Genomic DNA, 27,813 nt, shown 5'->3' with positions numbered 1-27,813 from the left:
CGGTGTAAACAGTCAGCTGGAAAAATCTGATTTGGGCCACTTTGGTCTGCAGTGGAAATGTAGTCTTAGACCCTTTAGCCTGAACTTTCTTTTGGCAGGTTTTGCAAATGGGTGAGCAATCGTCTTCAATGACTCCCTGGTAATGTTTTAGGTACCCGACATGTTTTGATTGATTGATTGAAACTTTTATTAGTAGATTGCACAGTACAGTACATATTCCGTACAATTGACCACCAAATGGTAACACCCGAATACGTTTTTCAACTTGTTTTAAGTCGGGGTCCACGATAATCAATTAATGTTCCTACACTGCCCACTTCAGTTTTTTATTGGGTGGGAAGAGTTCACTGCTTTTTTCCTGCTGCCATTTGTAAGCTGATGTAGCATACTAGTGTGTCTCTGGATAGGGGCGTATAAGCATGTGCACCTTGGTGTGACTTGGCAGGTCGTACCGAAAATAAAGCACCAACATAATGTCCGGTGGTTAATCGTAGCATCTCTATAAACAGTCAGGACACAGGTGCCATCACAGGTCCACTTTACCTTCTCCACTGTGATGTTGGGGAGGCCATTTGTGCCATTGGTTTTCACTAGCTTGTAGCTGGTTGCGTACTGTAAAGAGAAAGCATATCTTTAAAACTGGAAAGCACATGGAAAATACTTCCTTTCTTATTCAAAAAGTGTAAAAAGATGCAGCACTGACTGACTGGAAGGCAGCAGACACCAGGTTGGAAGGGAAGATGTTTCTGCGAAGAAAACAAAATAATCAAGAACACGTACGCATCACATGAGATGGGTAAACAAATTCCCAGCTGCTTATGATTTGGAGTAATATGTCAATCTCAAGGCCTAAAAGAACAATTTTATAAATAGCGATAAACCGGCCCACGGAGCAAGAATGATAACCAGTGTTGACATTACCATCATCAGGGTAGTACGCATAGGTATCGGATTGATGCTAGCGTGACACGATCAGCATTTGTAATGTGGTCTTGTTCAAAAATATTGTATAATAGGGCTATGTACCTTTCGCATTTGATACGTTATCTATTCCCAGTGCCTGGGAATCGATACAGGTGCTCAACAGTGCCAATTTACGGTACCTGTGTGTGTATTCGTGTGTGAATAGATTAAAAATGCATTTAAATAATAAAATATAATTTTTTTAATTTATCATTTAAACATTGAGCTGATAATAACTGTGATGTCCAGTTGTTATATATTGTTTCTTTACACCACAGAGTCTCATTTGCAAGTAGTAGACTTTGCTTAGTTGTGTTGCCTAGACATGAAGGAGTCTTTGCCATTTAGCTCAATGTGCCAGTCTAGGCTTTTGTTGAGCCCGAAAAGTTTTTATATTGTAAGTATTGTACTTATTACACACCAACTGTTTGATTGTAACATGCATCTTAGCTGTAGTTGTAGCTAATGCTAATCACTAGCATGTATATGGCACAGCCAATGTAAATTAGCCACTGAGCTAGCGCATTTTGAAAAGTGGATATGTACTGTGGACGGCGTGGCAAGGTTGGGAAAGTGGTCGTGCCAGCACCTGAGGGTTCCTGGTTCGATCCACACCTACTACAAACCTCTTTGAGCAAGACACTTCACCCTTGCTCCTGATGGGTCGTGGTTAGAGCCTTGCATGGCAGCTCCCGCCATCAGTGTGTGAATGTGTGTGTGTGTGGTAAGAGTGTCAAAGCGCTTTGAGTACCTTGAAGGTAAAAAAGCACTATACAAGTATAACCCATTTACCATACGTTCAAGCGTTTTGTATCAGGCAGGCTTGCTGTCTGTCCGGCTGTGTCTACGAGTGCTGCATGAGTGCTTGTTTGCAGAGTCTGAAACAGGACGTGACGTCACGTGCAACAAAAGATATCAAAATTTGGTACGGTTTGACTTTACGTGAATCGATACCCTTTAGTACTGATGGAATTCGGTCGTTATCTATAAAAGTAAAAGTTAAAGTGCCAATTTCGCCACACCCAGTGTGTCGAAATTATTCTCTGCATTTGACCCATCATTCTTGATCACCCCCTGGGAGGTGAGGGGAGCTGTGGGCAGTTATAATCAGTTTTGAGGATTTAACCCCCAATTCCAGCCCTTGATGCTGAGTGCCAAGCAGGGAGTTAATGGGTCCCATTTTTATAGTGTTTGGTATGACTCGGCCGGGGTTTAAACTCACAACCTACTGATTTCAGGGCGGACACTCTAACCCATCCCTACTTTTATGTATTTATATATGGTTTACAAAGTTAGTTCATACGTTCTTGGACACAGGAGGGTCTTTCGACGCAAAAAGCCAGAGGATTTGAATTAAGAGCCAATATTAGTTTTTTACTTACATAGCACTGTTGACTTTATTTGCCTCAAAAACAATGAATTGTGTGAATCTATTTGAGTTTTGGCCCCTGGATTTAGAACAAAACATAACCTAAGTGATTGATAAGGCCTTGGAAAGGAGTCAAAACTCTCCTGGCATCCATACCATGAAAAGACACTACTAAGGCATAAGAGACGCCCTATTATCATCAACGTTATCTGTGAATTATATTTATATAGCGCTTTTCTCTAGTGACTTAAAGCGCTTTACATAGTGAAACCCATTATCTAGGTTACATTTAACCTAGTGTGGGTGGCACTGGGAGCAGGTGGGTAAAGTGTCTTGCCCAAGGACACAACGGCAGTGACTCGGATGGTGGAAGCGGGGATTGAACCTGGAACCCTCAAGTTGCTGGCATGGCCGCTCTACCTACCGAGCCACGCCGTATAAATACCGGATAGAATTGAACTATAAATCCCCCGTTTCCCTAAATCTGACCTCACTTCTGTGGTACACACACCATACTGCATACTATAAGTACAAGTTAACTACACTGTGACGCTACCTAGAATTAATCCCATGTGTCTCAGAAGCCTCCACCCTCCTCCTACTCTCTGCTCTTAGTAATGGATTTAGAGTAATAAGGCATTAAGTTCACACGCTCTGCTCCTTTTATTTTATTTTTCAACGCAAAGGCTACAGACGCATCCGGATTAAGCGGTCATGTGCCTGTGTGACAGGACAGAGTGCAGCGCCATGACCAGCTGATAAGGTTTTAGTTCAAATGGATTATTTGGAAATGTTGAAAATTTCAAAAATAGTAAAATTATGAGGGAAAAAAAAGGTAGTAAAGAATAAAACTGATTTTATTTCTCATGCAGGTTCTATTTCTCATGCAGGGTCTCTGCCGGTTTCATCAAGTCAAATTTAAGATTTTTAAAGACTTTTTAGGACCAGGGACGGCGTGGCGAAGTTAGTAGAGTGGCCGTGCCAGCAATCGGAGGGTTGCTGGTTACTGGGGTTCAATCCCCACCTTCTACCATCCTAGTCACGTCCGTTGTGTCCTTGGGCAAGACACTTCACCCTTGCTCCTGATGGGTGCTGGTTAGCGCCTTGCATGGTAGCTCCCGCCATCAGTGTGTGAATGTGTGTGTGAATGGGTGAATGTGGAAATAGTGTCAAAGCGCTTTGAGTACCTTGAAGGTAGAAAAGCGCTATACAAGTATAACCCATTCATTTATATTTACCAATTTTTAAAGACCATTTTACATCCATACGGACACAAATGTATAAAGACATAAAGGGAAATTAGAGTGCCAGAATGAATGGTACGGTCGTATATCAATTCATTCACTTTTAGTGTATTTTATTCCATTCACTTTCACCGCAATGTTTACAAAAGCTTCCCTCCTTGGTGGCTCCAGATTCGGGCCCTAAACACTATATGTTTCCATCCACCGGCTTCTAGCAAGCATTAAACAGATTTTCCTGGAGCCACAAATCATTGAACTTGCACTTACCCATCTTATTCAAGTCATTTGGCTTTGCTGTGGGCTTTTGTTAAGTTTTCTCCACTGCTTTGCTAAGCTGTGACAACACACAGCTGCGCGCGTACAGCACACTAGCTGGTGGTGCTTGTCGAATTCAGACCGGGCAGCACAGGTAGCCTACTTTAATTCCGTTTTAGCGTCCTCAAAAATCGAACCGTTTAAAAGCATGACTGAAGTTTATGCTGGTTTTTAATAAAAGTAATGTTAATACGTTTGTAAGAACTTTCTAAATCGTTTAAGACCTTTTGTGAAATGTTAGACATTTTCAGGCCTTAAATTCTAACTGTTGGATTTAAGACTTTTTAGACATTTGTTAAGACTCCGTGGATACTCTGTCATAATGTAAAATTTCTCATAATGTGCACTTAGTTTTTTTTATAAAATTTTGAGTTTTTTTTTTTACATGTTCTGAAGGCCTTTATTCTACCTAAAATTTGAAAATGTTTGGCTTTATAGTGAATTTTTTAAATATTTTTTACTTAAAATATTAGCACTTTCTCATACAACTGGTTAGGACTTCATTTGTCAAAACAAATATATATTTTGCTCAAAATACCGTACTAATTTTATTCTCAAAAGATGTGAATATTTTCCTCATTTTATTAGGACAATTATTTATTTTTTTTAAATAGAAGATGTTTGCTCATAATAGATTTTACTTGTATAGCGATTTTCTACATTCAAAGTACACAAAGCACTCTGACACTATGACCACATTCACCAACTGATGACGCAGCAACTGGGGGTTCAGTATCTTGCTCAAGGATACTTTCACATGGTCACAGGGGGAATAAGAATCTAACCCGTAACCTTCAGGGGAGGATTCCACAAAGACGACTATATTTTTCTAAATTTGATTATTGTTAAAATGTTAAGCACCTTTGTCGAAAAAATTATTCTCAGTATTATGATTTTATACTAGTTAAATTTTATTATTCTTGTTATGTGGTTTGGACTTAATGTGCCAAGAAAATGGGCATTTATGGAAAACAATTATTTTCTTGCACAAAATACTTTTATTCTTGTAAAATGTGAATATTTTTCTTATATTATTAGGACTTAAAAGACTTATAAAGGCTCAGTTTTTCCATACGTAGAAAGTATACCGTATATAGTAAGTATATACATTTACTTGCAGAAATGTTTAAGCTTTTGGCTCATATGAGGACTTTATTTGCAAAAAATGTGAACATTTTAGCTCAAAATAATAAACCGTACAATTTAAAATGTGAATATTTTCCCTCTTAATATTAAGACTTTAACTGAGAAAAATGTTTGCTTATAATATTAGTACTATATTCAAGTAGAATGTGAATATTATCCTCATAATATTAGGATTGTTTTTTGCAAAAACATTTTTGCTGATAAAATTAGGGCTTTTATTTGCAAAAACGTGAATTTTTTCCCTCAAAATATCACAACTTTATTGTCGTAAAATGTGATTATTTTCCTCACATTATTAGGACTTAACTTGCAAAAAATGTGAAACTTGTGGCCCATATTTTTAGGACATTTACGCAAAAAAGTTAAAAATGTTTTGCTAACTAACAAAATATGGATATTTTAAATAACTGGGATTTTTTTAATTATAATATTAGTACTACAGGTAGAATGTGAATGTAGTATAATGTGAATATTATCCTTATAATACGAAGGCTTAAAAAAAAAAGTGAACATGTTTAAATCATATCATTGGAGCTTTATTCGCAAACACTTGAACATTTTTGCTCAAAATATTACATTATTTTTGTAAAATGTGAATAGTTTCCACATAATTATGAAAAATGTAAAAACTTTTAATCATAGTATTAGGACGTTTTTTGCAAACATTAGTACATTTTTGCTCAAAATATTAAGAAGTTATCCATGTAAAATGTGAATAGTTTCCACATATTTAGGTCTTTATTTGCAAAAAAACTAAATGTATGCACATAATATGAGGAATGTGAATACTTCCTCATTAATATTAAGACTATTCGAAAAATTATAACATTTTTGCTCAAAATATCAGGACTTGTTGTCGTTACATTAGGCTTCAGTTATTGTAAAACTTACAACATCTTTCATAATTTTGCCACACAACATTTTCCCTCAAAATATTACAATGTAATTCTAATTAAAACATTTTTCAGGTATTATTTGAAATTGTACTAAGTACAATTACAACATTTATCTCGGTTCATTTACTATAGGGTATAGTCAAGGACTGGAGAAGGAGCCAAGAAAAGTCAACACACTTGTGTTAAAAAAACAAAAAAAACAGCGAGCGGGCCCTAAAACCTTTTTTCAACGCTTTGTTGAGCACCAGTTTTTCCCCACATGGGGTTCATATTGTCAAAGAAAGAAATCAGAGCACCACAGGAGAGGGCTCGCTTTAATGAGAGACACGGTTTTGGCCTGCTGTGCTGTTAGCCTAACAATCTAACCTCTAACTCTAGCACTCGCAGCTGAAGTGTAAAACAATACAGCAGTTAACTTTCTTTTTACACCTGTTAAATTGGAACAGATCATTTCTATTTGCACTATTTCTAACAGTAATAAGCAGCGACGTCAAAGTGTGTGTGTGTGTGTGTGTGTGTGTGTGTGTGTGTGTGTGTGGGGGGGGGGGGGGCAGGGGGGGTGGCGGTTTGTAAGCGGGGGTGTTTTACCGTGTGCTTTTGTAAAGTTTTGTTTTTTTTCTTAATTTATAAAAAATAAAAAAATAAAATATTAATATAAATTAAATATTGCCGTGAAAGTTGAATAATCGAAGGATGTCTAAATAAGAAATGGGTCTTTCAACCTGAATAGCGGCAAACTTGAACACACTCAACAGATATCATAACGTCATTAAAGCTCAACTTTAAGCATTCCCGCAGGGCACCGGCATTTTAGAACAGGAATGATGGGATAGAAGGTAAAAACATAATACATTTACCTGTAGCAACAAAGGAGAAAGTTATGTACACGTTTCACTTTTTGCAACTCAACGCTAAGAAAACGGAAATGCTGATTATCGGTCCTGCTAGACACCAACATCTATTTAATAATACCACCTTAACATTTGACAACCAAACAATTAAACAAGGCGACTCGGTAAAGAATCTGGGTATTATCTTCCACCCAACTCTCTCGTTTGAGTCACACATTAAGAGTGTTACTAAAACGGCCTTCTTTCATCTCCGTAATATCGCTAAAATTCGTTCCATCTTGTCCACTAGCGACGCTGAGATCATTATTCATGCGTTCGTTACGTCTCGTCTCGATTACTGTAACGTATTATTTTCGGGTCTCCCTATGTCTAGCATTAAAAGATTACAGATGGTACAAAATGCGGCTGCAAGGCTTTTGACAAAAACAAGAAAGTTTGATCATATTACGCCTATACTGGCTCACCTGCACTGACTTCCTGTGCACTTAAGATGCGACTTTAAGGTTTTACTACTTACGTATAAAATACTACACGGTTTAGCTCCAGCCTATCTCGCCGATTGTATTGTACCATATGTCCCGACAAGAAATCTGCGTTCAAAGAACTCCGGCTTATTAGTGATTCCCAGAGCCAAAAAAAAGTCTGCGGGCTATAGAGCGTTTTCTATTCGGGCTCCAGTACTCTGGAATGCCCTCCCGGTAACAGTTAGAGATGCTACCTCAGTAGAAGCATTTAAGTCCCATCTTAAAACTCATTTGTATAATCTAGCCTTTAAATAGACCCCCCCTTTTTAGACCAGTTGATCTGCCGTTTCTTCTCTTCTCTCCTCTTCTCCCCTGTCTCTTGCGAGGGGGAGTTGCATAGGTCCGGTGGCCATGGATGAAGTGCTGGCTGTCCAGAGTCGGGACCCCGGGTGGACCACTAGCCTGTGCATCGGTTGGGGACATCTCTGCGCTGCTGACCCGTCTCCGCTCGGGATGGTTTCCTGTTGGCCCCGCTGTGGACTGGACTCCCGCTGATGTGTTGGATCCACTGTGGACTGGACTTTCACTATGTTATGTCAGACACACTCGACATCCATTGCTTTCGGTCTCCCCTAGAGGGGGGGGGTTACCCACATATGCGGTCCTCTCCAAGGTTTCTCATAGTCATTCACCGACGTCCCACTGGGGTGAGTTTTTCCTTGCCCGTATGTGGGCTCTGTACCGAGGATGTCGTTGTGGCTTGTACAGCCCTTTGAGACACTTGTGATTTAGGGCTATATAAATAAACATTGATTGATTGATTGATTGCATGTAACTGTTGCATACTCTTGGTAGTAGATGGAAACCGAAGTCACAAGTTTTTAAAGACATAGGGAGACTTAACAACAAGGAGATACACTCATAATAATAAATTATTGTTATTATTATGAGTGCATCGTATTATCCACTGACATTAATCCTATAAGTGTGTCAGCTAATCTGTACTTTAAACTCTGAAGCAAAGGGAAACTTGACATATTTATAAGGAATTCTATTGAAGTGAATAATGACAGGCTATATGATTATTTAAATTCATATTATGGCCACTTCTTATTAAACTTGTTGGCACTTTTTTGCTATTATTTTTCCCCCCACAAAAAACTACTTATCTAGGGATGTTTATCTATGTTAGTCCCATCTTTAAAAGAAAAAAATAAGGTTTTTACCTGTTTTACATTGCTGGGTTCAATCAAATCCATGCAATTGAAACCTTGAATAAGTTGTTTTTTAGTGCACGTAAACATACCAAGTGTGTGTATGGCGTGACAACTTTGGATTTAGGGTGGGATAGGGTAGGGCTGGAGCGATAAAACGATATCAATATATATGACGCACTTTGGGTGTTGTTAGCTAATGACACAGATTTAGATATTGTAGTTAGCATTAGCTGTCATTGAATGTCTATTCTAGCATGACAACAAGACTGCAAATTGTTTGCTGCCTGCGCGTACGTGTTGATAAGACCGGGTGAGTGTCCGCCGTAAACACCAATCACTTCTGGCTGGTTAAAAATGTATTACATAAACCTATTCATTGTGAATTATACAAACGATTATAAAACAAAAGTGTTTTGTTAAACCACTAATGTTTAATTAAGCTACCCGGTGCTGTTTTTGTTGTGTTTTTTTGCTTAGAATTGTGTTTACATTGATTAAGTGTTTTGTGTTTACATTTTGTTTCCTTTCTGTAGAGGGGTTTATAATCAGAGAAAGGTTATATTTGAAATTAAAATGTTGGGTTTATAATCAGAGGAACGTTGCATTTGAAATTAAAACGTTAACATTTAATATATTTTTATCCTGGTCCGTATTTTCCATAGGTCATAAAAAATATCAATAACAATATAAAAAAACTTTACAGTTTTCAGCCTTAACGGCCAGCCCTAGAATAGAGGGAGTCATGGGGGCCAAGAATTTGTTGCTATGCCCCTGGTAATAAGTCATGAAGTACTACAAAAATATTATATTATTACAAAACTGTAGGGCAGTGGTTCTTAACTTGGGTTCGATCGAACCCTAGGGGTTCGGTGAGTCTGCCTCAGGGGTTCGGCGGAGGTCAAAACACACCCGACTCATCGTGTAAATAAAAACTTCTCCCTATCGGCGTATTACGGATATGGCAACAGCAGAAGTCAGACTGATTTGCAGGTGTGTAATTTGTTGTGAGTTTATGCACTGTGTTGGTTTTGTTGTTTGAACAAGGTGATGTTCATGCACGGTTCATTTTGTGCACCAGTAAAAAAACATGGTAACACTTTAGTATGGGGAACCCTAACCCTCTAACCCTGGCCCTAACCCTAACCCTAACCAAATAACTCTAAATTAAGTCTTTGTTACTTAAAATATGTTCCCCTAGTGTCCAAAAAACTCTAAATTAAGTCTTTTTTACTTAGAATATGTTCCCCATACTAAAGTGTTACCAAAAACATAACTTTGTCTTGAATTAAAAATTTTAATTTTTTTATTTTTCACTAAAGAAGGGTTCGGTGACTGCGCATATGAAACTGGTGGGGTTCGGTACCTCCAACAAGGTTAAGAACCACTGCTGTAGGGTATTCATTTATACAACTAACTTTGAGTACAGCTGTGATAGTGAGTTGAGTTGAGTTTGAGTTTTATTTGGAACATGCATGCAGACAACATGATACATCACAATTTCCAGTTTCTCTATTCAACATGTTCGAAAAGGAGTAGGAAGAAGCAGAGCTTATCCTACCCCTTTTCCTTTACATGGCAGTTGCTAAAACTTTTGTTCACTTCCTGTTCTCAATTTATTCACAATATATTCCATAAGTAATAACAATAACAATAAATAAATTATGGTAACACTTTAGAATGGGGAACATGTTCTAAGTAACAAATACTCAATTTTGGAGTTATTTGGACACTAGGGGAACATATTCTAAGTAACACAGACTTAATTTAGAGTTATTTGGTTAGGGTTAGAGAGTTAGTTGTATAATAAGGCCATGCAGAATAAACCATTAATAAGTACTTAATTACAAGCCAATATGTTACTAATTTGCATGTTAATAAACAACTAATGTTGCCCACACTAATAAACAATAATCGGCGAAGTAAGTTATATTTCATATGATGAGATGAGTAAGATTATCTTGAAAATGAATGGTAGGATGAGATAAATTCAGAATGTTTATCACAGTTCTTCTTTTTTGTACTTTGTAAACACTTAAGTTTGAAGAGTTTCTTGAAGTGGATCATATTAGTACATTATTTGATTTCTTTGCTTAATCCATTCCATAATTTAAAGGCCTACTGAAAGCCACTACTACCGACCACGCAGTCTGATAAGTTTATATATCAATGATGAAATCTTAACATTGCAACACATGCCAATACGGCCGGGTTAGATTAGTAAAGTGCAATTTTAAATTTCCCGCGAAATATCCTGCTGAAAACGTCTCTGTATGATGACGTTTGCGCGTGACATCACGGATTGTAGCGGACATTTTGAGACACCATTGTGGCCAGCTATTAAGTCGTCTGTTTTCATCGCAAAATTCCACAGTATTCTGGACATCTGTGTTGGTGAATCTTTTGCAATTTGTTTAATGAACAATGAAGACAGCAAAGAAGAAAGCTGTAGGTGGGATCGGTGTATTAGCGGCCGGCTGCAGCAACACAACCAGGAGGACTTTGAGTTGGATAGCAGACGTGCTACCGTGAGTACGCAGCTTTGGCTTCCAAGCATTTGATCGCTTGCCCGTACGTGCGTGCCGCTATGTGCATGTCACGTACGTAACTTTGGGGAAATATATGTGCTGTATGAACTTTACACAGGTGAACGGTACTTTGGGCTGTGGGATTGGGTTTTTTCTGCAGGTGTTTGAGTTGTATTGGTGGGTTATATGGACGGGAGGGGGGAGGTGTTTGTTATGCGGATTAATTTGTGGCATATTAAATATACGCCTGGTTGTGTTGTGGCTAACAGAGTATATATATGTCTTGTGTTTATTTACTGTTTTAGTCATTCCCAGCTGAATATCAGGTCCCACCCGCCTCTCACAGCATCTTCCCTATCTGAATCGCTTCCACTGCCCTCTACTCCTTCACTCTCACTTTCCTCATCCACAAATCTTTCATCCTCGCTCAAATGAATGGGGTAATCGTCGCTTTCTCGGTCCGAATCGCTCTCGCTGCTTATGGCCATGATTGTAAACAATGTGCAGATGTGAGGAGCTCCACAACCTGTGACGTCACGCTACTTCCGGTACAGGCAAGGCTTTTTTATCAGCGACCAAAAGTTGCGAACTTTATCGTCGATGTTCTCTACTAAATCCTTTCAGCAAAAATATGGCAATATCGCGAAATAATCAAGTATGACACATAGAATGGACCTGCTAAACCCGTTTAAATAAGAAAATCTCATTTCAGTAGGCGTTTAATTCCACACACTGATATACTGTAGGTTGATTGGCAACACTAAACTGGCCCTAGTGTGTGAATGTTGTCTGTCTATCTGTGTTGGCCCTGCAATAAGGTGGCGACTTGTCCAGGGTGTGTCCCGCCTTCCGCCCTAATGCAGCTGAGATAGGCTCCAGCACCCCCCGCCACCCCGAAAGGGACAAGCGGTAGAAAATGGATGGATACTGATATACTGAAGTTGTGCGTGCGTACAAATGTTTTAAATTACATTTTCTCTTAAGATGATATTTCTCCTCTTTTGTTAAGAAGAATTGTTGTACATTCTTGGGCAGCAGGTTCGTTTGCTTTGCACATATGAACAAATTCAAGCTAAACACGGCTTTGTTAGTGTAGGCCAGGGGTCGGCAACCCGCGGCTCCGGAGCCGCATGCGGCTCCTTGACCACTCTGATGCGGCTCAGCTACATACATGCCGACCCCCCTGATTTTCCCAGGAGATTTATGGATCTCAGTGTCTCTCATAGATTACTCCCAGGGAAAAAATAATCCTATTTACACTCTAATTACTAAATAAAGGGCGTGCCCTAATTGCACTGCAGTAATTGTCCTCTATAGCATTTACATACAGCGTGCCAGTCCAGCCACATGTTGCATGTTGTTATTACTTGCACACACAGGAGACAGCAAAGCATACTTACTCATCAGCCACACAGCTTACACTGACGGTAGCCGTATCAAACAACTTTAACATTGTTACGTTACAAATATGCGCCACACTGTGAACCCACACCAAAGAAAAATGAAAAACACATTTCTGGAGAACATCCCACCGTAACACAACACAACCATTACTCAGAATCCCATGCAGCCCTAACTCTTCCGGTCTACATTATACACCTTCGCTACCACCAAATCCCCCCACACATCAACCCCCCCCCCTCTCCGTGCGTTGGTTGAGCGGAAGAGTTAGGGCTGCATGGGATTCTGGGTATTGGTACCGTCAGTGTAAGATGTGTGGCTGCTGAGTTAGTACGCCTTGCTGTCACTTATGTGAGCAAGCTGAAATTGCATTCTACGTGTGGTCGAGCAGGTACACTGTTAGGGCAGACTGTAGAGGGCGCCAAATGCAGTGTCATCACGCTCTGATATTCGGGAGTCTCCCGGGAAAAATGAGAGGGTTGGCAAGCATGACGCTATCAAGCGCCATTCATTCAAAACTCGCGGGCTGCACTAACATCAAATTTCCACATTAAAGTGCGTGCCGGTGCGTGTGTCGGAGACCCCTGGTTAACATAGCACAAAGCATTTAAGCTTTGTATGCAGTGTTTTTCATTTTAAAAATTTTTTTGTGGCTCCCATTACTTTCTTTAATTTGTGAAACTTGCCAAAATGGCTCTTTGTGAGTGGTAAAGGTTGCCGACCCCTGGTGTAGGCGTTTAACAAGGCACCTCAGTTCCTGTTCTGACGTCAGCATAGGTGTGTAACTGGGTTGTGCCAACATGTGGTAATGTTTCATCATTTTTTACACATCACGTGTGTAAAAAAATAAATAAAGTGACTTATGTTGTTTATTTCACCATATTAAACGTAGAGACGACTTGTGTCCAATGACCCCCTCGCCCCCAGCTGGTTAATTTAGCTCTCCAGACAAGCTGAGATGATGATGCAACTGCTGTTATTATTGCGTCTACGAGCGACGAGAGACTTGAAAGACGCTTATAGTTGTGTGCCATCTCAAGTTATCATTACGTATATGTATTGTTGCATTTGAACAATTGTATTGTTGATAATAAAGGTAAAGTACTGGTATTGTTTATTATCAATAGCACTATTTCTATTGGTATTCATATTGCTCCATTTTTAGTGTAATAATGCTCATTGTTAAAAAAAAGAAAATTAAAAAAAAAAAAAAAATAGTTGTGTGCCATGTGGCTTCTGGTCACTACCACGCTGGGCTAAAGGAAGCGATTAAGACTCACCTGATCAAATCTAAAAAGGAGTCTATGACCTCTTTGGACTCAGGCACGCTGTCGTCCACGTCGGCCAGTGTGGGCTTGGTCATGGCCACCGAGCCCGGGTTGATGATGAAGGCCATCACCACCCCGATGGTCGAGGCTATGAGCGTGGTGACCAGGAAGAAGAGCATTGCCCATCCGCCTAACTTCCCCAGGGCTTTTGGGTCTATGCTGGCCGCTCCGGACACTAAACTGCACACCACCAGGGGGATGATGATCATCTTCAGCAGGCGGATGAGCAGCTCGCCGGGGAAGCCGATGTAGATGACCTGGGTGCGGGTCAGCGCCACGTTACGCACGCCGAGCCCGATGAAGACGCCGATGATAACGCCGACGACGGTGAGAATGACCAGTAAATTGGCGGCCACTATTCGCTTCACGCGGCGGGAAAGAGGCTCCGGGTTGCTGCGGCTGGCGTGGGACGGTCCGTTGGCTAAGGGGTCCTCCCCGTTGGACGTCTTGACTTCCTCTAACTTGTCGGCCATTGTTTTTTTTTAAAAATGTCGTTCCGGTAGAGTTCCGACGGAAAGTGTCAGCACGAGGACCGCGCTCGTGAGTAGGAACTGTTTTTAACTGTGGGCGGTTGCGTAACCCCGCCCAGGCGTGTGACGTCAGCGTTCTTTCAACAACCGTCTATTCTTAACACTTCCTTTTACTTTGAATTCATCATTGAAAAAATATATCATCAAACAATTAACACTTCCTTTTACTTTGAATCAATCCATCCATCCATCCATCCATCCATCCATCCATCCATCCATCCATTTTCTACTGCTTGTCCCTTTTGGGGTCACGGGGGGAGCTGGAGCCTAGCTCAGCTGCATTCGGGCAGAATCCATCGTTGCAAAATATATATATATATATTGTCACATAATCTATACCGGCGGTGCCACTGCCAGCAACTTGAGGGTTCCAGGTTCGATACCCGTTTCCGCCATCCGCTTTACCCACAAGCTTCCAGTGCCACCCACACTGGTTTATTTATTTATTTATTTATTTTTGTCCTGTCCAGCTTCTCGGTTAAATCATATAGTTGATGTAGATGCCCGTATCGGCTGTTCAGATTTACTTTACAAAAGAGAAGTGTAGGATACTTCTCTTGTTGCCTTATTTGTATTTGACTTTATTAAATGTATTTACCGGTATATTATCATTTGGTGCAGCCGGGCCGGAGCAGGAGGGGATAGAAAGAGGAAAAAAAAGGAAGACAGAGGGAGAAATTGTGGGGACAAGAGGGGGATTAGACAAAAACAACAACAGCAAACACAGCAATAACAACAGCAGAACAACATCAGCAAATAGGATATGTACAAATATGATGGTAAAAGTGATAGCAAAGAAGCAGTTAGCGAAATAAATAATAATACAGAAATGACAATGAGCATTATTACACTAAAAATGGAGCAATACAAATACCAATAGAAATAGTGCTATTGATAATGAACAATACCAATAATTGACCTCTATTATCAACAATACAGTTGTTCAAATGCAGCAATACATATATACGTAATGATAACTAGAGACACAAAATAATGCAGAAAAATGGAGGGGAAGAAAGAGAAGCAACCTATATTAACCTTGTAGATTGTTATTGTAACAATAGGTTAAGCATTGTCAGTGTGCCATGTGTGACCCAGTTTCCCCTAGGGCAACAACGTTAATATATGTTTGATGAAACGTGATTATGTGCATGAGTGTATGTATGTATATGTACAGTATGTGTATATGTATGTTTGTACAGTGAATGTATATGTACAGTATGTGTATATGTATGTTTGTACAGTGAATGTATATGAACAGTATGTGTATATGTATGTTTGTACAGTGAATGTATATGAACAGTATGTGTATATGTATATTTGTACAGTGAATGTATATGAACAGTATGTGTATGTGTATGTTTGCACAGTGAATGTATATGAACAGTATGTGTATGTGTATGTTTGCACAGTGAATGTGCGTGTGGATGTACGAACTTTGAGTATGTAGGTATGTACTGTATTTGTGTATGTATGTGGGCGCGTAGGTACCTATGTATCTCCGTATGAATAACGGTGTGTATGTGAGTATATGTGTATTTGTATGTACAATATATTTGACTCCCAGTATGTGTGGGAGTCAGAGTACAGCCCCAACCACCCAGAGAGCCCAACCCACAAACAGCAGGTGTGGCGCCCAGGGAACCAGGGACCACCGGCCCCACGCAGCCAGGCCGGCCAGCGACAGGAACCCCAGAACCAGACCCGCCGTGCCGCCTGGAAGTGCCAGCAGCAGGCCGCAGACAGACGCGCCTGGCAGAGGACAAGGCACGGGAGAAGCAGGGGACAGCCAGACCTCAAGCCAGCGAGAGACCACGCCCCACCCACACGGGCAGAAAGGCAGGACGCCCCGCCCAGGGGGCCCAGAGACTCCCAGCAACCAGACGGGAAAACCAGACATTGTCAAGGAAGTCTGGCGCAGCGTCAAGCTTATCGCAAAACCACTGGCACATGATCACTCGTTACCTCATGTCGGCAGGTGTACGCTTTTGTTTAATCTGTATCCTGTAAGGATAGAGGTCGAGATCTGCGATCAAAATTCTCCGTACAGACTCCCGGTTCATTCCAAGCTCCTGACTTCGTCGACGCACAGACTTGCGTGGGCTGCGAACAACAGAGTCTCTGACTGCATCAACGTTCTGTGGTGTCCTGGATGATTTCGGTCGTCCAGAGTGTGATTGTCTGTTAGTATCTTTACGATTGAGGTTATTAACATTCCCATGGGTTCGGAACTTGTTGACTCATCTGTGGATCATTGTGTGGGTAGGAAATCCACGACATCCAAACCGTTCTTTGAATTGCAATTGAGCCGCGTGGATAGAATTCAGCCGAAAATAGACCTCAACTATAAATGTCTTTTGTTCAGTAGTCCATGGCATCTCGAAGTTGAAATTTTCTAAACTTTTAGAACATTAATTATTTTTGGTAAATCTGAAAAATAAAAATAATTGATTAATTATTTCAAAAGTTATTCAAGTTTATTTAATTGATTTATCTGTAAATATTAGTTTTCTTGCTGTTTCTTTCTTTTTTTGGGGGGGGGGGGTCATCGTTGGGATATAAACAAAAAAAGATTTTCACATTTAGGGCAGACAGCAAATATATGATGTATGTAAATATGATGTAATGGATAGGAATGTCTGATGCTGGATGTCAATAAAAATTAAATGAAAAAAAAAATTACACGGTTTGGACCATTTACTACAGTTAAAAATTGCCACACATCATGTATAATATAGCTTTTAATGTATTTTTACCTTTTAATATAATTTATTTTATAGGTGTGTAATAATTAGTTAATATATCGATTTATAATTCTTAGATTCAATTACATCGATCTGTGCTCGTCAAGTTTGACTTACGGAAGATAGGTATCGATTCAAGATGATAAAAGTGTCACGGGGTGGTGAGCGTTGTTTGCAGCGTGACCCCAAGGATGCAGGGATGTAAAAAAAACAACATTACTCACAAAGAAACATGGACCAAAACAGCACACGAAGCATCAGTCTCACACAGTAGAATGATCCAGCACCGAAGGAGGGACCCAGGTTGAACTAAATAGAACTAATTAAACAAGGAACAGGTGTGCTGACGGGACATGGAACAGAAAGTAAAAGGTGCTGTAAAACACAGATACCAAACAGGAAACATTGACAAAATAAGAGCACCAGGACAGGAAGTGATTCTAAACACAGGAAAAGCCAAACATAACCAAACTGTCAGTAGCACTTCTGACAAAAACAGAATCGATCGGAGTGACTCTCTCTCAGGAGAACTTGACTTGAGATTTTAAGTAGAGTTCATAGGTCTTCTATTTGTGCTAGACACAGCCTTATTCAATGCTAGCTAATACATTGTTTCTATTCTACCAAGGTCCAGCTGGCTAAGATATATGACGCAGTATCGGTATTATGTGATCGGTGTCAACAGCCTCCAGCTAACTTAAAGAACTGCACTTTTTTGGATTTCTGCCTATCGTTTATAATCATTATGAGAGACAAGAAGTCCATTTTTTTATTTTATTTTGCAGGCTCACACAGTGTTTTTCAACCACCAGTGTGCCGTGAGATACAGTCTGGTGTGCCGTGGGAGAATATGTAATTTCACCTATTTGGGTTAAAAATATTTTTTGCAAACCAGTAATAATAATCTGCAAATGTTGTTGAGTGTCGGTGCTGTCTAGAGCTCCATGTTATACTCTTCCATATCAGCACGTAGCAGCAAGTAGCTAATTGCTTTGTAGATGTCGTGGTTTGTCGTGATCACAATATGCAGACGACAGTGTGCAGGTAAAAAGGTATCTAATGCTTAAACAAAAAATAAACAAAAGGCGAGTGCCGCTAAGAAAAGGCATTAAAGCTTAGGGATGGCAATGCAAAACGAAACTAAAACTGAACTGGCAAAGTAAACAAAAACAGAATGCTGGACGACAGCAAAGCCTACAGCGTGTGGAGCAGACAGCGTCCACAAAGTACATCCATACATGATATGACAATCAACAATGTCCCTGCAAAGAAAGATAGCGACAACTTTAACAGCCTTGATTGCTAAAACAAAGCAGGTGCGGGGAATAGCGCTCAAGGAAGAAATGAAACTGCTACAGGAAAATACCAACAAAACAGGAAAAGCCAAAATAGGAGCGCAAGACAAGAACTAAAACACTACACACAGGAAAACACCAAAAAACTCCAAAAAAGTCACGGTGTGAGTGACAGGTCGTGACAGTACACCTACTTTGAGACAAGTGCTACAGTGAACCATGGTTGGTTATGGTTTGAATTCATATCCAACACTGGCGAGAACAACTTATTACTGTCAATATCGGCTACTGAGTCTGCTGGTGGTGTGCCTCCGCATTTTTTCAATGAAAAAAATGTGCCTTGGCTCAAAAAAGGTTGAAAAACACTGGTCTAACATGTAAAAATTGTCTTGTTCTAGGTGTCTAGCAAAGCAGCTTATTAGAATAATCAATCAAACCTTTAAATCACTTTAAAAATGCAAATCAAAAACCGTCAACAATACTTCATTTACATTCTGTAACCTGTACAATAACCAAACCGTAGCGACATTGTTATTGTATGAGCGAACACTGAGGAACTGTTTTTGTAGCGTAGTAACACATCGCCATGCTACGGTATTAGCCGGAAAAGCTAACTACGGCAAGAGATAAGCTAGCTTTTACGTCAGCACGAAACGCGTTTGAGTTTGTAATGCACTACACTGCAATATAACACCAATCTGCACTTACTAAAAAACATGTACAATCATATTACGGTATCTCTAAAGCAGTGGTTCTTAACCTGGGTTCGATCGAACCCTAGGGGTTCGGTGAGTCGGGCTCAGGGGTTCAGCGGAGGTCAAAACACACCCGATTCATTGTGTAAATAAAAACTTCTATCTATCGGCATATTATGGATACAGCAACAGCAGAAGTCACACTGATTTGCAGGTGTGTAATTTGTTGTGAGTTTATGCACTGTGTTGGTTTTGTTGTTTGAACAAGGTGATGTTCATGCACGGTTCATTTTGTGCACCAGTAAAAAAACATGGTAAAACTTTAGTATGGGGAACATATTCACCATTAATTAGTTGCTTATTAACATGCAAATTAGTAACATATTGGCTCTTAACTAGTCATTATTAAGTACTTATCAATGCCTTATTCGGCATGACCTTATTATAACCCTAACCCTCTAACCCTGGCCATAACCCTCAACCCCTAACCCTAACCAAGTAACTCTAAATTAAGTCTTTGTTACTTAGAATATGTTCCCCACACTAAAGTGTTACCAAAAACATATAACTTTGTCTTGAATTTGAATAAAAACAACATTTTATTTTTCACTAAAGAAGGGTTCGGTGAATGCGCATATGAAACTGGTGGGGTTCGGTACCTCCAACTAGTGATGGGGTCGGCAGTTCTTTTGACTGTACTGAATCACTAGAATCAGTTCCTTAAATTGATTCGTTCAAAAAATTTGTTCACCGAATCACCCCCCCCCCCAAAAAAAAAATAATTGGGGGGGGGCGTGCGTAGTACAGACAGTACAGTGCAGACATTCGCGCACTGCGTAGGGACTCGCGTTAATCTAACAACAACAACAGTTGCAGTAGAAGGAATAATAATAATAATAATAATAATAATAATAATAATAATAATAATAATATGAATCAGAATTAATCCCCAAGGAGAAATTTATTTTTGTTACAATAACTGTGTATATAATAGCCTATGTATGTGTACATACATTAGTTATTATTTTTATTTTAAATCTTCTCAAAACAGCCTGCTTACACTTTACCCTTCCCCTTCTTTCTGTCTCCTCTACTAGTCTACTCTCATTTTGTTTTCATGTGGCTTGTTTTCATGGGATCGGCAGTTCTTTTGACTGTACGAATCACTAGAATCAGTGACTGACAACGCCACACGGTGGCCAGTTCAGTACGTGTACCAAATCACTTCTGCAGCAGCAGTACAGTTTAATTGCAAATCAGCATTATTATAATGATGATGATAGCTACTAAACAACAACAACAACAACAGTTGCAGTAGAATGGATAATAATAATAATAATAATATGAATCAGAATTGATCCCCAAGGAGAAATTTATTCTTGTTACAATAACTGTGTAAATAATAGCCTATGTATGTGTACATACATTAGTTATTATTTTTATTTTAAATCTTCTCAAAACAGCCTGCCCTACACGTTACCCTCCGCCCCTCCCCCTCGCGTCGCTGCTGCTCAGCCTGCACGGATTTTCTTTAACTTTATGTGTTGAGATAATGGGGACGTGTGTTTGTTTTCATGTGGCTTGAGTCAACATTAGCCGTTAGCTTGGAGAATGAATGGAGAACAGATGCCAATGGCATGAAACATATCCCCGCGACGGGGGGAGAATCACTCGCGGCATTGGGGCAAGCAGAGCAGAGAGCGAGAGCGTTGTCGTTCACTGAGTGATTCATGTCGTTAATCCGCGGTGAACGAATCGTTCGCTCAGTCCCTCCCCCCGCCCTCTCATTGGCTGCGTCGTTCGCCGACGTCGAGGGTTCAGTGAGTCCCAGAATGCGCCAGTTCCACTCATACCGGCATGGTCGCGGCGGAGCTCAACTGAACTGAGAAAGGAACGAATCAGTTCATGAAGTGATTCGGTTCAGTACGTTCACTCAAAAGATTCGTTCTTTTGAACGAATCGTTTGCGAACGACACAACACTACTCCAACAAGGTTAAGAACCACTGCTCTAAAGTATTAGCCCACATTTAATTTTTGTTAAATGTGAGAGAGCGCAAGATGTGCTGCGTCTATCATGGTCGATATATAGTGACTCACTCAATGGACAGTCGTTCGTTTCCTGGTGATTTTGGGTAAGCACACCATTTATGTCGAAATAGCATGTCTCCAAATTCCACATTTGCACCTTCGAGTCGCTTTCACCATAGGCCTCCGTCTGCTCCAACCCTCTTTTTTGTGCTCGCTTTTATAAGCCGTAGTTCATCCTCAGTATATTCAGATTCAAAAATATAAGGTTGTGAATCCTCGTTTGCCCAAAAATAGTCGTCTTTGTTGTCTGTTACCAAGTCTGCCATGATTAGAAAACACACGCGTGTTTGATGCCGAAAGTAGGAACAAACATTTAAAAATTAAAAAGAATCAATCGATGTTATCGATACTAGAAAAAGGAAAACATTGGATTAAAAACGGCAGCCTTTATAAGAAGTTTAGCACTTTTAACGACGAGGACGTTCAACGCTATGTCTGCCTGCCCGTCTGGGCCGTCATCAAAACAAAAATGGTCGAGAAAGGTCATAACAAACATAAACACCACAGGACAACATCATGGATTACAACACAACAAGTTTCAGATCCAGCATGATCGCAAAAGCCAAAAAAAAATGACACAACACAATAATATAAAGCCGCAACACAACTTTAAGCCACAAAGGACGCGACCGACACAACGCAAGTGACAACAACATGAGGAACAACTGGCAGCCAAGGGAAAGTAATTTCATCAGAAAGGGTACAAAGTGGCGAAGTTGGGAGAGTGACCGTGCCAGCAATCTGAGGGTTCCTGGTTCAATCCCCACCTTCTACCAAACTAGTCACGTCCGTTGTGTCCTTGAGCAAGACACTTCACCCTTGCTCCTGATGGGTCCTGGTTAGCGCCTTGCGTGGCAGCTCCCGCCATCAGTGTGTGAATGTGTGTGTGAATGGGTGAATGTGGAAATAGTGTCAAAGCGCTTTGAGTTCCTTAAAAAAAAGGTAGAAAAGCGCTATACAAGTATAACCATTTTTTTAAAATAAAGAAATAAAAAAGATGGATGAAGGAGGCTCTGGAAATTAGGAAGTGAGGGGCCAACACCATCAACGGGGATGAGGGGGCGTACATACTTCCACACACCTGGGACGCTGTCCTTCATCAGCGACGCCATGGTGGAGAACAGAATACAGATATGGCCGGGTCGGGGAACTTAATATATCAGGTAAATCTACTGTTAAAATGTTGGTTACTGTAGTTTTATTCAAATGTGAGCGGAAAAGGTTTCCTCTTGTTCATTCAACCTAAAGTGTTGATTGCACTTTATTCAAAGAAGATGTGAATGCTTTGGCCATTAATTGTTGTTTACTTGCTTGTTTGTGTCAATAATTCATTTATCCACAATTCCCTTATAATAAATAACAGGACTATAGGAAACTTCACCTGCAGTGTCTAATATCCAGTATTTATTTCACAGTCATACTGCTTGATTTTTTATTTTTTTTGCAAAAAAGTTACTGAATCGATTTCAACTCACTCAGTCGTTTCAGATCGTATCGTTATAAAAAAAAAACAATATCGTCCCTGAAACGTATCGACAACCACAAATTCTGAATCGAATCGAATCGTTTTTAAAACGAATCATAACACCCCTCGAACTAACGCAGGCTGGCATGAAATTAACTGCTTCCTCGTTTGTGTTGCCAGATGACAAATTAAATATCATAAAAGAAACTTAAAATACACACTTTGGACCATTTACTACAGTAAAACATTGCCACCAATCGTGTATAATATACAGTAGCTTAAAATGCAGTTTTACCTTTAACTATTATTTATTTTAAAAAGCTACCGCTGGTACACCAGTGCCCCCCACCTGGCTTTAAGGAGGCACGTGAGACAATCAGGTGCAGTACAGGATGTACAGTATTCGATTTGTATCTGTTAATATCCATGTACTGATCAAAGAGATCAAATTATCCTACATTATGGGGTTTTTAGATTTATACAATGTACGAATACCCTTATCTCCCTATTATTTTTCTAAGGTTCAAATGCTCAACTTCAAACACCATAAAGAAAGTGCATCGTGAAATAAGATGCAAATGTCAAAAATACACACAATCCTCCAAAACAACTGCATTAGAGAAATGCTGCAAGGTCACACCAGGTTAAATTGGGGCCCCAAGCAAAATTTTACTTTGAGCCTCCCCATTACAAAAAATGTTCTCACTTTTTGGTAACACTTTAGTATGGGGAACATATTCACCATTAATTAGTTGCTTAATAAAGTAACAAAGACTTAATTTAGAGTTATTTGGACACTAGGGGAACATATAAGGGTTAGGGTTAGGTTTAGGGTTACTAATAAGCATTTATTCTGAGGTTATTGAGGGAAGACTCTTAGTTAATGGCTTACAGGTTGTATAATAAGGTCATGCGGAATAAGGCATTAATAAGTACTTAATTATGACTAATTAAGAGCCAATATGTTACTAATTAGCATGTTAATAATCAAGTAATTAATGGTGAATATGTGTTCCCCGTACTAAAGTGTTAACCACTTTTTTAATTATGTGAGATGATTTTTATACTTTTATCAACAAACGTAATTGTTATTTTTATTTTGATTGACTTATGGGAAAATAATTGTTCAATAATTGTAAAATAAAAAATGTAACATAATTCAAACATATATTCGCATACCTTCCTGACACATCTCCAGGCCTGGATTTGAACCCAGTACGACTGCTTATAATTATAAGCCCAGAGCTAACACTGCGTACCATACTGTATGTTTTACATTATATCAAATATATTATTATCAGTGATGGAGCAGGAGGGGGCTAGAAACATGTTTCCCGCTTGTCATTCATTAATTGACATTTGACAATATTAACATAAAACAGCACAACGTGTGATCTATATGCCCATGAGACAGTTTACTGAATTGTCTTTGTTAAACACTTTCCTTCAATATGTTACAGGATCAGAGAGCAACTGCTAATATCAGCATAGCCTAGGAGTGGCTCGCTTGGTAGCATGACAACACCAATCTTTCAGAATTTTTTCAAAGATATTGTCATTTATGGAGATGTCCAGTACCTGCATATCAAGCAGCATGTAGATCTACACTATACAATGCCTTTGTGGTGTAAGGAAATGAGTTACAGTCTAATTTGCTTCAAGATCAATCTTAGCTAACATATTTGCAATATTGCATCATACAGTAAGTAATGTAGTCATATAGCCACAATATGGTACATCTCCATAATCATATCCACTAAGGTGGGAAAAAAGTGGGCCTTTATGAAGTCATTAACAAAGCTTTGGTATTGGATCTCTGAAATTAGATTGTGCCTAATAAAGTGTCCAACAGCATCCGTTTGTCATTATCTCACATGACATATAATTACTATCCTCTGTGCTACAAAATACAGGAAAAACATCCACTCTCAAAAAAACCGTAATAAAACTAAAATAAAGAGGTGCACGGCAAAAAGTGTACTTAAAGAAAAAGCAAGGCTAGCAACATGCGTGTCCTTCTTATAAATGTAATACAAACTGCACAGGCGCTATCAAACACAGACCGGTTTCGACAAGGTCTTTGGCCGTGTGCAATTTTTTAACAGGAAGTGATGCACTTAAATAGTCACAGCTGTGGTCAATCAATTGATATAATAAATCAAGAGCAACTTCAAAAATGAAAGTGGACAAATAATAGACAAAATGGAAAATTGTACAAAATAAATCAAAGACTCAGTGCAGTATCATAGGAAAATAAAGTAATAAAAAAATTTAAAAAAATAAAATAAACAAAAAATAAATAAATAAATAAAAAACATGATAAAAAAATGTTATACAAAAATGAATTGAAATAATACTACTATTAATAAAATAATAATAATACAAATAATAACAATAATAAAACAATTATTAATTTATTTTTATTTTTAAATGTAATAAAATGTGTGGACAACCATTATAATAAATGTGCTTTAACTTTTTAACATGTCTGTTCTTCACAGCTGAACATCTTTGTGTTATCTTTGTTTTACCAAATAACAAAGGGCTTATTTTCTACACTAGCCTGTCACCTCTGCATCATGGGGTCCAGACCAACAACACCACAACAACACATTACACCCTTCAAGGAACTGTATGTAAAATGAGCACACATTTTCAGTGGGAGCTGGTTACCAAAACAGCTGCAGGGGCACTGCAAATGAGACTTTGTGGATGTGACAACCCCCACTTTCTTTGTAGTTATTTGTTCTCCTCAAGTGCACCAACCGCTTAAACTACAAAACCCAAAACCAGTGAAGTTGGCACGTTGTTCAGAGAATATGGAAAAATCACTGCACGTAACATTGAATGCCTGTGACTTTCGATCCCTCAGGCGGTACTGCATCAAAAACCGACATCAGTGTGTAAAGGATATCACTACATGGGCTCAGGGACACTTCAGAAAACCACTGTCAGTAACTACAGTTTGTCGCTACATCTATAAGGGCAAGTTAAAATTCTACTATACAAAGCGAAAGCCATTTATCAACAACACCCAGAAACGCCGCCGGCTTCGCTGGGCCCGAGCTCATCTAAGATGGACTGATGCAAAGTGTTCAAATTGTTTTTGGAAACTGTGGACGTCGTGTCCTCTGGAACAAAGAGGAAAAGAACCATCCCGATTGTTCTAGGCGCGAAGTTGAAAAGCCAGCATCTGTGATGGTATGGGGGTGTATTAGTGTCCAAGGCATGGGTAACTTACACATCTGTGAAGGCACCATTAATGCTGAAAGGTACATACAGGTTTTGGAGCAACATATGTTGCCATCCAAGCAACATTATCATGGACGCCCCTGCTTATTTTAGCAAGACAATGCCAAGCCACGTGTTACAACAGCGTGGCTTCATAGTGAACGAGTGCGGGTACTAGACTGGCCTGCCTGTAGTCTAGACCTGTCTCCCATTGAAAATGTGTGGCGCATTATGAAGCCTAAAATACCACAACGGAGATCCCATGACTGTTGAACAACTTAAGCTGTACATCAAGCAAGAATGGGAAAGAATTCCACCTGAACAGCTTTAAAAAATTGGCCTCCTCAATTCCCAAACGTTTACTGAGTGTTGTTAAAAGGAAAGGCCATGTAACACAGTGGTAAAAATGCCCCTGTGCCAACTTTTTTGCAATGTGTTGCTGCCATTAAATTGTAAGTTAATGATTATTTGAAAAAAAAAAGTTGTTTTCTCAGTTCAAACATTAAATATATTGTCTTTGCAGTCTATTCAATTGAATATAAGTAGAAAAGGATTTGCAAATCACTGTATTCTGTTTTTATTTACGATATACACAACGTGCCAACTTCACTAGATTGTTTTTTTTTAAGAAATTCAAGACAAATCAAAAGGTAGTACCCGTGGAGTCAACATGGCAGTCTGATAACATTAACCTAACATGACAACGAGGGAGATCTCTTGTTTTTCTAGCTGGGACAAGTCATTGGAGGCAGTGTGGCTTCACTATAAAAAAGTATTCATTCAGGGGTTGAAAGTAGAGCGGCTGCTATATCGAAGCAGCTTTACCAGCACTTTCCATGCTTGAAACTTGAGGAAAAAAAGCTTGCCAGACTAGCATCAAGCTGCTTTTGTTTACTCACCGTGTTGTTCTTGCCGGTTGTTCGCTGGGCCCTCATGCCATGTGAACGACTGCAGAATTCACGGTGACCCCTGAAAAGAAAAAGAAAAAGAAAGAGTAAGGGGGGCGTGGGGGGGAGTTTACTCTGCGAGAACTTCAAACGTTTAAACCCACCGCCACAGACCAGAGTTGTTGTAGTGGAGGCCCCAGCTATACAAACTAGCATGTGGAGCACACAGGCTTGCATTTATTTAGACAGGGTTATCTAATGGAGTATGCACAACGTGGAGGAGCTATATAGCGGCACATATAGAGAAAAACAATTTGTTAAAATATGCACCAGTTTCCATTAGGACAAGGTGCATTTACTACTGAAACTTCAGGCTTTAATTGAAACACTTTACTTTTGCATGTGAAAGACGACATCCATTCATCCATCTTCAACCGCTTATCCGGAATCGGGTCGCGGGGACAACAGCTCCAGCAGAGACCCCCAGACTTCCCTCTCCAGAGCAACATTAGCGACTTCCTCCTGGGGAATCCCGAAGCGTTCTTCATCTGGTCCTTGGCCTACCACGGGGTCTCCTCCCAGTGAGACGTGCAACGAGGACCTCCCTAGGGAGACGCTCGTGAGGCATCCGCACGAGATGCCCGAACCACCTAAGCTGGCTCCTTTCCAAGCGAAGGAGCAGGGGCTCTACTCCGAGTCTCTCTCGGGTGACTGAACTTCTCACCCTATCTCTAAGGGAGATGCCAGCCACCCTTCTGAGAAAACTCATTTCGGCCGCTTGTATCCGCAATCTTATTCTTTCAGTCATGACCCACACTTCATGACCATAGGTGAGAGTAGGGATGTAGATAGCTCGGTAGACCGAGAGCTTTGCCTTCTGGCTCAGACGACATGTTGTAAGTAAACATAGATTTACTGTCCTCTGAAATTGGGTTAACACACTTTTGACATTTTTGTCACACAGTTGGGGAGCAAGATAATTGTGTCTTGCCTACAGTCCAGCATGGTGATGGCAAGTGTTACTGTCCCAAGGCTGCACGAGTGCCACCAGAACTGGGTGGAGCTTAAGGTGAACCATGAATTCCAACATGTAATTGTGACGTGGTGAAGCAGAGCGTGATCACCACGTTTGAGGAAACGGGGCCACGTGACAGTTTT

At 39.9% G+C, this 27,813-nt stretch overlaps 1 protein-coding gene across 2 annotated transcripts in view; it reads right to left on the bottom strand.

Annotated features, from left to right (window-relative positions):
• slc1a5 (solute carrier family 1 member 5) overlaps positions 1–26,688 on the bottom strand; it is a 39,752-nt gene extending 13,064 nt beyond the window's left edge. Inside the window, exons 1-3 of one of the 2 annotated variants that reach the window (XM_062060122.1) lie at positions 26,668–26,688; positions 704–746; positions 544–612 (exon numbers count right to left, since the gene is read on the bottom strand). Coding sequence is in view for 1 of the 2 variants with exons in the window: in XM_062060121.1 (XP_061916105.1) it covers positions 544–612; positions 704–746; positions 13,672–14,192 (633 nt within the window). In the remaining variant the exon portion in view is untranslated. Of the gene's footprint in view, positions 1–543; positions 613–703; positions 747–13,671; positions 14,294–26,667 lie in introns of those variants that run through there. The other variant, XM_062060121.1, reaches the window with a different exon arrangement.
• Between the last annotated feature and the right edge of the window lie 1,125 nt (positions 26,689–27,813).

This window comes from Entelurus aequoreus, linkage group LG10 (genome assembly GCF_033978785.1).
Source record: "Entelurus aequoreus isolate RoL-2023_Sb linkage group LG10, RoL_Eaeq_v1.1, whole genome shotgun sequence".
Taxonomy (NCBI): Eukaryota; Metazoa; Chordata; class Actinopteri; order Syngnathiformes; family Syngnathidae; genus Entelurus; species Entelurus aequoreus.
This window is presented reverse-complemented; position numbering and strand designations above follow the sequence as displayed.